This window comes from Cydia pomonella, chromosome 7, assembly GCF_033807575.1.
Source record: "Cydia pomonella isolate Wapato2018A chromosome 7, ilCydPomo1, whole genome shotgun sequence".
Taxonomy (NCBI): Eukaryota; Metazoa; Arthropoda; class Insecta; order Lepidoptera; family Tortricidae; genus Cydia; species Cydia pomonella.
In genome coordinates this window covers 17,049,767-17,064,935 of record NC_084709.1, presented here as the reverse complement: position 1 = coordinate 17,064,935, position 15,169 = coordinate 17,049,767, and the positions used below count along the sequence as shown (strand labels likewise).

Genomic DNA, 15,169 nt, shown 5'->3' with positions numbered 1-15,169 from the left:
AAATGCGACAACCTATAAGTATAGAGTATTTTTAACCCGACATTAAAGATTCAGTACCCCTAGTGTAAATATTTTCGACAGCGAAACGTGACGTACGCGTTTGCGTTAAGTGTCATTTTGTATGAGATTTTTGACTTTCAAAAACGTCCCGCTTGGTGCGCTGTTCAAAAACCCATACAAAATGAGACTTAACGCAAACGCGTACGTCACGTTTCGCTATCGACTAAAATTACACTAGGGGTACTGATTGGCAAAAACAGGAAATCGTAATAAAATAACCATGAAAAAATTGACGAAAAAAAGTTACAAGGACCAATGTAAAATAATGTAAATATATGCCGGTAATCATATTTCAAAAATAAAGAAATTCTGCACCCCACAATAATCGCTCCGAAATTAAACTGTTATAAAATAATAAAATCAAGCTTACCGGCCTCTTTGAACAACAAGTTAGCCCTCCTTGCTGTTTCAGTGGCTTTGGTAGCTGACTCAGATAAGCGTTTAACGTTATTGTTTCGTATATTTTCCATGTCGACACTAAAATGAAATGAATAATATTTTGTAAAATTAATTTGAGACTTAAATTATGTTTTTATTCAATCGTGATATTAGGAAGCTTGATTATATCACTATTGTACACTTTTCTCTTTTTTGTACTGTATACTTTTTCTACGAGTTATCAAAAATAATAACTTTTTTTACTATAAAAACCTAGATAATCAATGAAAATTGGTAAGTATCTCAATAGACAAAAGACACAAATGCCCCCCGTTTAGTCTTTTCTATGGGAGCGCGGCGGCACGTGATTGGTAAATTTTGTTATAGTTGACTACAGCGAATCGAAATGAATTTTATGATTGAGTTGGGAGCCCATACAAGAAAATTACGCAATTATAGTTTGGTATACGAAATCTTAATTCAACCATTACAGTCGACGAGTAGTAAAGCAAATTTAGAAACCCTTCCCTTATTTCAGTCTAGTAATGTCGAATAGGTAGATTAGCAAAAATAGAACATGAAAATACCCCAAAGTATCAACAACAAGATCCTTATATGTGGCCCCTATAAAAAATATTTGAAATAGAGTAGATTTTTTTATCACTTCTACCTACTTCAGTCAGAATAGGTCAAATTTTGCTGACAATAAAACTTGATTCAGCCATATATGTCCAAATCGCTTTTCGGTGAAGGAAAACATCGTGAGAAACCTGGACTAGTCCCAAGGCCTAGTTTGCCCTCTTGGAAGGTCAGATGGCAGCCGCTTTCGTAAAATCTAGTGCCTATGCTAACTCTAGGGATTAGTTGCCAAGCGGACCCCAGGTTCCCATGAGCCATGGCAAATATGCCGGGACAACGCGAGGAAGATGATGAACGTTAACTTGTTAAGATAAAAAGAGCGTGTATTTTGAATTTTGAACACCGAGGAGGTGAACAACGAGAACACCACTTAGCTTCATCTGCTGCTATTCAAAATCGCATGCAAGACTTTTTCCTATTATTTGATCCATTATTCCTCTAATATTTTTCTACTACTCTCCGAATCAATGTATTATGGATGCTTACTTCAATTCAGACCAAGTTGCCATATTTTCTAGATCAATTTTTTTCTCTGGTGGATGTGTATCTACAAGAACTTCTTCTGACTCGGTAGTTGGAGGTTTTAGTGTTTCTGTCGAGGTTTTTCTCGATTTGTGAAAAAAACTTTCGTCGAACGGTCCTTCTAGATTTATACCTGGTATGCTACTAGCAAACTTAGTGATCACAACTAGCATTTCATTAAGTTTTTTATAGGACGCTTCTAATCTAGTGGCCATATTCAGTGCGGCCTTTGGGTCGGTGATTGAGGTGGGCTTGTGAAGGTTTGACCAGGCGGTTTCCACATTAGGTATTACACCAAACTTGGCTTGAAGTTTACGAACCTCTGCCACCATTCTATCATATTGTTCTTGGGTAGCTATCGAACTACGAAAATCTGAAATATAGTATTATTCCAATATTATTCTGAAGAAATGAACTTCAATCAAATATTATAATATTTAAAAAGGCAACAGTTTACCTATTTGACTTTCTTGCGTCGGCTTCGTCTGCGTCCTTGATACTAAATAAATAAAAAATAATATGTTCTTTTATATTATGTTATGGAATTACGTAATACTAAATACAAGAAAATATATATTGAAGAATAATAAATAAAAATTAATTACTTTAAAAATTAAATGTGTAACTTACCAACAAGTAATTTCTCATGATATACATCTGTAAACCCCAAGATAAATTAAAATTTGCACAGAAATAAATTTGGAATGGCAAAGAAAATAAAGTTAAGAAATGACAAAGAAAATAGAGTTTCGGCGGCTTGGGACCACAAATGAAAATGATCACTTTTAATAATGTACACTACTCAAAATGTCCAATATATTAGGCTGACAGGTAAATAAAGTGATTCTATTGATTTTTAATAAAGACATCCCTCGTTAGGCATCCTCGTGCATCTCTGGTGCAAGCGCAGCCTTACACTTAAAGGGGCAGGTACTAAAAAGCTCGACCCTGACACATGGTTCGTTTACAACATGTCACGAAATTATCGGTCGAGTGCGGCAAAATTCTTAGCGATGAAGAGAAGGGCAGTGAAGGGTTGTCTTTGCCAATTCAGGTTGAGCTGAGGTTGACAGACACTATAGCTTCTTAGGATTGGTACTATTTTTGGCTTTGATGATTTATATAATAGAATCGCTAACTTCGAAAAAATCATTTCCAGAAGTGGTTCATTCAACAATCGGGCATTTCCAGAAGTGATTACAAGAACCGAGCAATTTAACTTCAAGAAACGGTAATTTTTTGGTAACGCTAGGTTACGTTAAACGGTAATGCTAGGAATGGGTACCTAATAGAAGTATACATTTTACGTAGATGCACTTTGAGAAGTGAACACTTTGCAAAGCGCGTATTTTGAGCAGTGGACAATATTAAAAGTGGTAATATTTATTTGTGGTCCCAAACCGCCCCGAAACGAACAGTTCTAAGTCAATTATTTAAATAGCCGCAAAATTGCAAGGTCATTATCTTTCACGGAGTTATGTATTCAGTTATATCTGTATAGATTTTTTTAAATACTAACTGAAATGATCTTCCTTTAATATCCGCTTTGCTGATCCAGATTCCTAAAAAATAAGATTACCAGAAAATTTAAATTCTAAAGAGGAATAACTATAACAGAATCTATTTTGGGTGCATAAATCAGTGAGTAAAACGAAAAAAATGCTATAAGGTATACTAACATCCATAGACCTAGATTTAGACTTAGATCTAGACCTTCTTCTCTTAGTATGAGGCTTCTTCGTAAAATATCTTTCAGTCGCAGACTGGGTCTTAGCCACTTTTCTGTGAATCTTTAATTGAGTAAGTACGATTTTGGTTTTTTGGACCTTTTTGTCTAGTTTTTTGGACTGAGCATCCTTCAACTCTCTGTAGGTAACCAACACATGTCTTTGTAGAACATTCAGCTGACCTCCGATGATGTATAAGACTGATTCCAGCATCTTGTAGTCTACCAGAGGTTCCTATAAGAAACGCATTTGTGATAAGCACGGTGGTTGATTCTAATTTGATTGTTAGTGTTGAATGACCTTGACGATCGTCTTGGTGATCGGAGCGCATCTTACGCACGACTATCACTTCATTTTGCATGCACCAGGTAGCGTGAGCGATCTTCAAGGTCGTATCAAAATCTGACTTGGGCTCCTGGAGTCGTTTTTAGGCATTTTATTGCATGGATCAAATGAAGGCCACTGATAAGAGCATCTTTTATTAAGGGGTTTCGTTTGATCCGCACTCAACGCGATAACTTATTGTTCAATATTTTTTTATAACTTACATCATTATCGAATTTTATGGCAGCATCGATCATTTCCCGAACAGTCATTAATTCTGTTCGAGACCCCGCCATGCTGTTATAATACTACTGTATAAATAAGTAAGTATTTGTAGATAGATAGGTACAAATTCAGTTTAAGGGAAAAGTAACACAAGCGAACAATTAATATTATAAACAAATCCACTTAGCCAAAGCACTTAGGTATAACACATACAAATATTTGATTCCTTTTATTTGACACAGCCGTCAAGTCCTGCTTAAGAATTAAGAACGACAAAAATACGTTAGCCAGTTCGATAAAAACGAGTAGGTAATAATATCTCAAAAGTTCTTGCACAAACGTTTTTCGTGCAAAATTCTTTTCGGAGTCTTGTTTCTAGGTACTCTGTCACGCTTATATTTATTTTATTTATTTATTTTTTATTTATTTAAACTTTATTGCACACAAGGCATTCTCTACCAGTCAACCATTGGGTCAAACAGAGATATTTGTGTATGTTGGTGCAGGAAAAAATAATAACAAATAATAAGAAAAAAATTCAACGTGAAGTCAAATAATATTAAAAATATATAAATAGTTAAATACTACTACTTATATAATGTATAAAAGATAGACTAATACATATTATTATGTACATATACATGATGGTGAACGTTATTTAAGTTCTTCTGACAGAAGATGCTTGCGAAGTAGTCGTTTGAAAACGGGTTTGCTTGGGGCTTGTCGAGTATTATATTCTTTGGGCTTGTCGAATAAAGAGAGGGAGGGAATTCCAGAGACGGATTGCCTCAACGGCGTTTCTCTTTGTTAAACATAAAACCAAACGTAGTGATTATATGCTCTTTGATAAAATCAGTACGGTGAGAAGGAATCGAGAGTGTGGGCGACGCACCTTTTTAGAAGATGTTTACTTTTTATACTTTTTTATATTTTTGAATTCTATTGTTTTATTGTTAGTTTATGTTCTTTTTTACATTCTGTTTGTGCATTCTTCTTCTTGTGTTCAATGAATAAAGTACTGTCAATGAACCAGCGCATTTTACCATTAATATTGTGGTCCATCTAGGATTTAATAGTGATAGTATACTTAGTGAAACACATGATGGTGGTTACACGGTCAGTGAAAGCTATGGGTAAGGAGAATGGTAACGAAGGTAAGACCATTGCGGAGAGTGAGGCTGGGCCGTCGACCGTGCCCTCAATCCCTCTTGTCGACTCGACAACCGCACCACTGGCGCCTTCACAATCCCGCCCTGTAAGTACATCGTCACGTTCTTCCTCCACGGTGGTGGCCAAAAGGTTAGCGGCTGAGGCGCAGCACGCGCGTCGCCTCGCCGAGCTAGAGGCGCAACAAATACGCCACCGCCGTGAGCGTGAGGCCGCCGAACGTGAAGCTCGTCAAGCTGCCGAGCTGGACGCACGCCGTCTGGCCGATCTAGAACGGGTGACCGCCGACCTAGAGCTAAAAGCGGAAATCGCCGCCATCGAGGCAGACGCGAGTCGTCATAGCTCTAGGAGCAGCCAAAACATCGACCAATGGTTCCGTAAGTCAGAAGCTGCCTTTCATCACGAAAAAACATTAATTAATGATGATTTTTTCAGGAATATAGAAGCTAAAGCCCCTCGCGCGCATGTCTCATCCCCTGCACGGACAGCGACTGTACGCCGCGACTGTGGTGTCGCATTGTCAGCGGCCCCTCCCGAGCGCCCCGAATATGGTGCCGCGATGACAGCGGCCCCTCCCGGGCGTCCTGAATATGGTGCCGCGATGACAGCGGCCCCTCTCGGGCGTCCTGAATATGGTGCCGCAATGACAGCGGTCCCTTTCGAGCGCCACGAGAGCGGACAAGTTCCACAGTTGGTTAAAAGTCTGGGTGTTTTAGTTGAAAGTGTTAATAAAGGCATTGGCCACGCAATAAATCGTGTTCCTTTACCCCGTTTCGATGGCAAATCGTATTTAGATTGGCTCAGTTTGAAAAAAACCTTTGAAAACACACAAGGTTCCTACACAGCTGCGAATAATCTATCAAGATTAAATACGGCGCTGACGGGTGCGGCGCGCGAGGCAGTCGCCGCGCTGCTGGTGTCTGCGCGCGACCCCGGCGTCGTGCTGCGTGCGCTTGACGCGCGCTTTGGTCGCCCCGAGATCGTGGTGGCGCACGAAGTAGCTGCGGTGCGCGCATTGCCGCGCGTGAGCGCTGAAGGTAAGGATTTAGCAGTGTTTGCCAGTCGAGTTCGCAACTGTGTCGAAATAATACGTTTATTGGGTCATACGGAATATCTGGCCTCGCCTGAACTGTTTCAGGCTTTAATTACTAAAATATCTCCACTGTTGCGAGCTAAATGGCTAGACTACGCCGTTCGTTATGAGGCTGCCAGTCTGTCAAAGCTAGAAAATCTAGCAGATTTTCTCGCTAACGAAGTCGACCTGCAGTCTCGCTTTGGCGTAATCCCTGAGCCGACTACTGCGTCACAAGTGGTAGATAGTAGGCGGGCCAGGGATAATGTGCATGTCGCAGCTGAAAATCAATCTGTAAATTCAAATTCAACATCGCGAAATAGCGCGAAATTGAATTCATCGGCGACTGCACCTAAAATTAAATCATGCGTCGTATGTCTACAACCGCATGATTTAATTAAATGTGACAAATTTGCGTCAATGTCAATCGATGACAGATGGAATTTAATTAAAAAGAAAAGAGTCTGTCACCGATGCCTTAAAGTAGGTTGGCATAGGTTTAATTTCTGTAAGGCGAAAAAAGTTTGTGACGTTGACGGATGTACGTTCCGTCACCACGCGTTATTGCACAACCCGAATTACGAGCGATCAGCAGCCGCGCACGTTGAAGTAGATGACGATGAGCCGGTAGCGGGAACTTCTGGCACTGCACCGCGAGCCCTGGCCGCCCATGCCGCAGCACCTACTGTCACGAGCGACTCTGCTTTGTACGATGTCGATTCAAAGGAGATCCTGACCCATACATCGACATCGGTTGCTGCGGGATCTTCAGCTCAGACGTTGCCTGCTCGCCCATTATTGAAGATCGTAGCTGTAACCGTGTCCGGCCCGTTAGGTTCCGTGAATACGTACGCCATGTTAGACGATGGGGCCACAGGTTCGTTTATTGAGCAAGATATCGCCGCGCAAATAGGTGCCTGTGGACCCCAGAGGCGCATGAGGCTAGACTGTGTCGGCGATTCCGGGACTGGGCAGTCAGCATGAGAAAATGTTCAATGGCTGGAAAGTGCAGGGGTCAAAATGTCCATACGAACTGGCTGTCTATGTGGTAAAAAGTATGAACGTTGTAATGCCTTAGTGTCAAAATGTACATATAATCGTGGTCACAATGGTCTAGTGACAAATGGTACACATCTTAAAATGCAAGTACAACAAAAGGGGTGATAGACGAAACGCTTGATTGATATAACGTGCTTAAGTTTAAATGAATAACTGTCAAAAAATTAACTAGACATGAAAAAAAAATTGGTGTTTTTCTCCAGCATATCCACTTTACCACGTGAAACTGCACCACTACAACTGGAGTTAGATGCATATATTGCTGCTTGATTGTACTTTTAAAAATACTAACGGCAATAATCATATGTCGCACTCCAGCAGCGGGCACATCAAAAGTAAGTTTCACATATAAATCAATATATTTTCAAGTTTTCAGAATAAGGTATTTTTACTAAGTGTCCTATGTTATTGGTAAAATACTGTTGTACCAATTTCTTTCCCTCCCCTTTTGTCCGCCACTCGTCGCGGCTCATGACATGTTCCCGCCGGTCTGTACGAAATGTGTAACTCGTCCCGCCATTTTTTTAAACTATAAGTACTAAAAAATCTACATGGGAAAATTCTGATCACGCAAAAGTATGTTATTATTTAGTTTGATGTTGATGAGTACACACACAGGCATGTTTATTTTTAGAAACATGGTTTACTGTCATCCGCGTCTAAGGCAATTTCGTCGAATGAAATTCTGGTTATTCGCGTATAAGGCAATTTGCGTTTCTGGTACTATGCGTAATTTTAACATACCGGCTATTTGCGTAATAAAATTCGGGTAATCTACGTAACTGGTAATTTGCGTACGAAATTCTGGTCATCCGCGTATAAGGTAATTTGCGTTTCTGGCACTATGCGTCTGAACGCTTTTTTTAACCGCCGCAAAACGAAACTGAATAAAAATTATTTCCCTCAAACGTAATGCATTGATCTAGAACTGTACAACTTTTGTAAAATTTGGAGTAAAACCAAACGTTTTAGTTAGAATAAAGCTTTATACCATGTACAAAAAGGAAACATTATTACCGTGATGCATTTACGCATGTGTTCGCGTTGGCTATTATACATTATGGCACTTGTTTAATTGGACCTGAACACATTTTAACTGCCGTCCATTTGAACCATTGCAAATTTTGAAATTTTTACTTTTTGCCATATACACAGCCGGTCCGTATGGACATTTTGACACTAAGGCATTACAACGTTCATACTTTTTACCACATAGACAGCCAGTTCGTATGGACATTTTGACCCCTGCACTTTCCAGCCATTGAACATTTTCTCATGCTGACTGCCCAGTCCCGGAATCGTGTCGGCGGGTTAGGAAAAGATACGACTGTGCAGTATGTCGATTTCCAAATTAAAGGCCGTCGTGGTAAAGATACGCACGTGATTAGCAAAGCGCGGGCGATGAAGGGTTTAGGTCTCGTTACTCAAACTCCCGATAGGTCGAGCGTACTTAAATTTTCTCACCTTTCAGATATCGCGGACGAGTTTTGTTACGGCGACGTACAGCCGACGATTATAATCGGTCTCGACAATTGGCACCTCACTATTCCTAGGGCTGTACGCGAGGGTACTAGGGCAGAACCGGTCGCGATTAATACCGCGTTAGGTTGGGTTCTATTCGCTTTTGGTTGCAGTAAAACCGCTCCCTCCGAAACTGTCAACCACGCAGTAGTTAGCGAGCCCGCGGTCGCGGATATCAGTGATCGTGCAGTTTTAGAGCAGTTAATTCGCGAGCAATATAGTTTAGACTCAATCGGCATTTCAAAACGCGAAGCGCGCAGCGCTGATGATGATCGCGCTATCAAAATTCTTGACCGTACTGCGCGTCGCCTGCCTAACGGACATTTTGAGGTCGGTTTACTTTGGAAGTCGGACAATTTAACAGTGCCCGATAGTCGCAAGCTTGCCTTATCTAGGTTTTTTAGCCTTGAGAAAAAGATGGCCCGTGATTTTCAGTATGCAGAGCGTTACCGTGAAAACATACATGACATGTTTCGGAAAGGTTATGCTGAATTGTGCACGGAAGAGCCTAGCGCCAATTCGCCAGTTTGGGTCTTACCACATTTCGGCGTAACCAATCCAAACAAACCGAATAAATTAAGAGTTGTACACGATGCTGCTGCTAAAAGTCACGGTGTTTCTCTAAATTCATTTTTGTTAACCGGTCCAGATTTGTTGCAGCCCCTGCTCGGAATCTTATTTCGGTTTAGGGAGGGAAAAATTGCCCTGACCGGTGATATTCGCGAGATGTTTCCTCAAGTGAAGATCCGAGCAGAGGATCGCGACGCTCAGAGGTTTTTGTGGCGCGACTCGCCCAAAGACCTTATCATGACATACCGTATGTCTTCTATGATTTTCGGTGCCGCTTCCAGCCCTTTCACTGCCATATATATAAAGAACAAAAACGCAGTGGAATGGCAGGAGCGCTTTCCAGACGCGGCTCGAGCCATCATTGTTGATCATTATATGGATGACTGTATAGTGAGCTTAAATTCTGTTGATGAGGCCGCAAAACTAGCTGCTGAGATCACCAACATCCATAAACATGCTGGCTTCGAAATGCGTGGTTGGATGTCAAACAATCCCTCTGCGCTGCGTCTGCTGCCAAAAGAGAGCTTGGCTGAAGTCCCTGTAGTTAGCAATGAAGTAGATGTTGATCTTGGTAGACTCACTGCGCCTGTCCGAACACTCGGACTTATTTGGCAACCCGTTTCCGATACGATTGGTTTTAATATTGGAATAAAGGGAGAACATTCGTTGCCAAATAAACTCACTAAGCGTGAAGTTTTGGCTCATGTGATGCGGGTTTTCGACCCACTCGGTATCCTGGCGCCAGTAGTAATTACGGGTCGCATCATGTTTCAAAATGCGTGGCGTAAGGGTATCGATTGGGACGAGGAGTTGTCGCAAAGTGACAGTGCGGCATGGAGACTCTGGTTTGAGGATTTATTTGCAATTTCAGGTTTACAGATCCCACGCTGCTACTGCCTTAGCGAATTACAGATTGATAAGTGCGAGCTTCATTTGTTTTGTGACGCAAGTGAGTCAGCTTTCGCTGCGGTTGCATATTGGCGGTTCGTTTTAGAAAATGGTGATGTGAAGCTGGCACTTATATGTAGCAAAGTTCGAGTAGCTCCTTTGAAACAAATTTCCATAAATCGCTTAGAGCTCCAAGGAGCGTTGATCGCAGCCCGTCTCGCTTCTACGATTTGCGAAGCACACCGATTGAAGCCAGTAAATCGCGTATTCTGGTGTGATTCCATGACTGTTTTGGGTTGGCTTCGAAGCGAGGCGCGCTTGTTTAAGCCATTTGTTTCACACAGAGTAGCCGAGATTATGGAGATAACTGAAGTAAAAGAATGGCGATGGGTGCCAAGTCAACTGAATGTTGCGGATGATGCTACCCGCATCAAGCGAGTGACGTTATCCCCAGAATCACGTTGGATATCGGGTCCTGAATTTTTGCTGTCTTCAAAGTGGCCCAGTGAGCCTAGTTCACCTGAATATCCAGGAATGGAAGAAGAGAGCAAACAGGCAGCGCGTCCCGATTTAGTTCATCTCATTAGTGACGCTAAAAGGCACGAGCCAATCTCATCCGATCCTAAGCGGTTTAGTTCTTGGGTGAGGCTGGTACGCGCAACAGCCATAGCTCATAAGTATTTGACATTACTTAGAATTTATTGCCTAACTAGAAGGGGTCTATGTGTAGACAATTTAGTCCGCTTGGAGGGGGGCTTGTGTAGTTTTGTGTTTCAGCCGTTCAACCAGTGGCAACAGTTCACCGCCCCGCGCTCTATGCGCGACTCTGCCGCGGGCCTGTCCGCCACAGATCTGCATCTAGCCGAGCTCCACATTCTACGCCAGTCCCAGCTAACCACATTTCCTGACGAGATGGCCAGTCTAGATAGCCATCCAGCCCAGCTTCTGCCACGTACCAGCCGCTTATCAAAGCTATCGGTGACAATAGGAGACGACGGACTTATGCGTTTGTTTGGCCGTATAGGGGCTGCGTCGCATGTTCGGGACGAAATGAAAAACCCCATTGTGCTTGATGGGAAAGATCCAGCTGTGCGCCTGCTTGTCGAGCACTACCATCGCAAGGCTGCCCACGGCAACACAGAGACTGTTGTGAATGAACTGCGACAACATTACCACCTTTTGTCACTAAGAAGTACCGTCCGCAACATTACCTACAACTGCTTATTTTGCCGAATACGTCGGGCCAAACAGTTTCAACCCGTGACGGGAGACTTACCAGAAGCTCGCCTTGGACACCACAAACGGCCGTTTACATTCACAGGGCTAGATTACTTCGGTCCAGTACAAGTTTCCGTTGGCCGAAGACGCGAAAAGAGATACGTCGCCCTCTACACCTGCCTGGTAGTACGTGCAGTCCATTTGGAAATTGTAGACAGTCTATCAACCGACTCTGCGATTATGAGCCTCCGCCGATTCATTGCTCGAAGAGGAACCCCATCAGAGCTGTGGTCAGATAATGGAACTGCATTCGTGGGTGCTAGCCGAGAGCTTCGACGCTTATACGACGACACTACATCCCAGTTCGCTGCTGCACAAAGGATCAACTGGCGATTCATCCCTCCGGCGGCGCCGTTTATGGGTGGCTCTTGGGAGAGGCTCGTGAAGAGTGTGAAGACTGCACTCAAAGTTACTCTCACAGAACGAGCTCCAACTGACGAGGTGCTACGTACACTTTTGGCTGAGGCGGAAGCCTTGGTGAATTCCCGGCCGCTTACTCACGTTTCTGTGGACCCTCAGAGTGAAGAGTCACTGACGCCTATGCATTTCCTGCTGGGTTCTTCTTCGGGACGTCCAATACCAGTGACATCGTCAGAAACGGACCTTCTGTCACGAACTAGCTGGCGTAAGGCCGTGAGATTGTCAGAGCATTTTTGGCGCCGCTGGTTGAAAGAGTACCTACCAACACTAATACCCAGACGTGGTCGAGGTGAGGTTCCCCAGATTGCCGTCGGTGACTTGGTGCTCATTGCGGACGGCAATACTCCTAGAGGTTCCTGGCCCCGTGGACGCATCACAGCTGTTTTCCCTGGCCCTGATGGTATCACACGAGTTGCGGACGTGCACACCCTGGGAGGCATTTTGCGGCGGCCCCTGCGGAAGCTGGTGAAGCTGCCTCTTTAATAAAAAAGGGGGGAAATGTGGGCGACGCACCTTTTTAGAAGATGTTTACTTTTTATACTTTTTTATATTTTTGAATTCTATTGTTTTATTGTTAGTTTATGTTCTTTTTTACATTCTGTTTGTGCATTCTTCTTCTTGTGTTCAATGAATAAAGTACTGTCAATGAACCAGCGCATTTTACCATTAATAGAGAGTTTGAGAGAACAGGAGGAAAAATTTATGTCTTTAATAAAAAAAAAAATGAGTACTATTGCATGGGTCTCTAGTCTAAAAAATTAAAAACTAAATTTCACGCCATACAAAAGTTCGCGTCACATTTTTGGGGACAGAAAACAAGACAACGAAAAGAATTTTGACCCTTTTACAAGAGATTTGATATTACTTTATAATATATATATTATTATTTGTATGTCTTTTCCATCACGGAACAATGGTGTTCCGAACCTTTAGCAGGCGTGCGCGGAGCCGAAGCTAACATGAAGAGGCCCTTTTGAAATTTTAATTAAATGTCAGGGGTTCACCAAGTAGATGCTGTTCTTGCCCGTGTCATGGGACACATGCAGAGACAGGACCCGCCAGGGCGTAAGACTCGGCTTAGTAGTTTTGACGCTATGCTGCAACATGCGACATAAACAGGTCCATACGAACATGCACTGACATCAAACCGATATTAGAATGATTCCAATATCATTCTAATGTCGCACGTTCAAATAGGGAATATTACGCGAAACTCTGCGTAGGGGGCAATCTGGGGGTCTACCGCGAAACAAGAAAATCGAAATTTCGTTATCTAACCTCTCTATCAGATGAAGAGGCAGATAACTAAATTTCGATTTTCGCGTTTCCCGTTAGGCCCTTTGTAAACAAACCGCCTTGATGTATCAATGTCATATTTTATTATCTGTGGAAACTTGTCAAAAAACAGATTAAGGCACAGTACAGGCTGACGCAACTAGGAACAAAATAAGTTTTGTATGGAACTTGTTTCGCAAATCTTTGCCAACGAAGAAAAATAAAATGTCAGTGCTATTTATTCTGTCAAGTTTACATCACGTCAACTGTCAGCCTAATTGTTTTGTTTGTTATGAAGGCTTCAATGTTTTGTTCGGGTATTTCGTGCAATTTCTTTATTATTTAGTGAAAATATCGAAAATAGTGAACCGTGATCAGAGTAAAGAGCGACTTTGTTATAATGCCACCGAGAAAATGGTTTACTAAGTGTGAAATATGTGGCAAGCCAGCCACTCGAAAAAATCACGAAAAAAGGGATTTTATGGCGAAATTTCCCTTGGATAAAGACCGGTACGTATTGCTTTAGATACTTTTGACCTTATTTTGGTGCAGCAGGCTTTAAACACATCGAAAATTTGATATTTTATATTATTTTTAGTTGTGAACTAGGGATGTACTAAAACTATCGATAATTGTATGTTTATTTGTATATCAGTGTAAGTAATTAAATAAAATATGTCCTGAGAACTTGCATGCAATATGACACAAAATTTATTCGTCGAAGATTTTCAGTGGAAAATTATATATCATCTATGCATTAATGGTCATTATTTGACATATTTTTTTTAATCTAGTAATTATTTAATATATTAATCTGAAATGTAAGTAAATTAATCTCTCTTTTTGTGATCAATAAAAAATATTATACGACATTATTACACAAATTGACTTAATCCCTTAGGAAGCTCAATAAGACATGTGTTGTGGGTACTTAGACCGTTGTCTAACCCCTCGCCCCCCCCCTGCCCGTAACCCCTGCGTTTGTATTCCACTTACGGAGCAAAAGATCGTTATATATACATAGAAAACACACATGACTCAGGAACAAATACGCATCACACAAATAAATGCCCGCACCATAATTTGAACCTGGGACCATCGGCTTCATAGGCAGGGTTACTGCCCAGTAGGCCAGGCCGGTTCTCATGACAGACATATAAATACATAAAAAGTTAGAGCATTGATAAAGGGTTGTTGATAACTGGATGCCGAAAAACATGATTTATAGATGCATATTAGCGCTAAATAATCAGTTGATCATCTCATTAGCAAATACTTGGAATATAAACTGTAGATAAAGTCATATTTGTCCAAGGCTGTATGTTTTCAGATGCAGCCAGTGGGTCAAATTTGTTGGGAACGAAGACCTGACGATACATTTTCCCATAGAAAAGTAACATTTATTGAAACATGTATGTGCAGAACATTTTGAAAATAAAGCTTTAAATAAATAAAAAAACACTACTTAAAAACTGTTTATAATAATTCGGGTCCACATTAAGCCCGACCAGATATTAGTCCACTCAAAGAACTATCCACTATATAACATACAACTTAAATGTGGACTCGATGCTAAACTGATTTCGAGTACAAAATTTGTAGACAGGAGCCTATGTTTCAACCCTCCCCATTTTATCGATATCGATAAGAATCGCAAGCGTGTAGCGTACTACACTATTTAAATCGGTTATGTTGGTATTATGGTTCCTTGACAGTTCTTTGTCGTAGATTTTGGTAATAATTTGCGAAACAAACCGAGTCCACTCGCTAGTATGGAAGTCCCGTCTCTTAAAACGTAGTGATTATATGCTCTTTGGCACAGTATGTAATAAGTTACTCTATGGTTTAGGAGAGGTGCTAGTGCTGCACTCTGGCGGCAGAACATTGCAGTAATACTTCCCTATTGGCCTGACAGATACTCACATTATACAGTATATGGAAGGTAAATGCAAGGAACAGAAAGTGTGGAATTAAGAGGAGTGGCATCTCTTATGGTAGAACTCTTGCAAAAGTGTCTAGCTGTCAGCTATAAATAATAGTTCCA

At 41.6% G+C, this 15,169-nt stretch overlaps 1 protein-coding gene across 1 annotated transcript; it reads right to left on the bottom strand.

Annotated features, from left to right (window-relative positions):
• Window positions 1-63: 63 nt before the first annotated feature.
• LOC133520011 (uncharacterized) lies at window positions 64-4,376 on the bottom strand. Its single transcript, XM_061854252.1, has 6 exons — window positions 3,279-4,376; window positions 3,119-3,161; window positions 2,230-2,256; window positions 2,057-2,098; window positions 1,564-1,972; window positions 64-537 (listed from the first exon to the last, which is right to left on the bottom strand). Exons 1-6 carry the CDS (start codon window positions 3,537-3,539, stop codon window positions 405-407), a joined length of 915 nt encoding a protein of 304 aa, XP_061710236.1. The 5' UTR covers window positions 3,540-4,376; the 3' UTR covers window positions 64-404.
• Window positions 4,377-15,169: the final 10,793 nt, after the last annotated feature.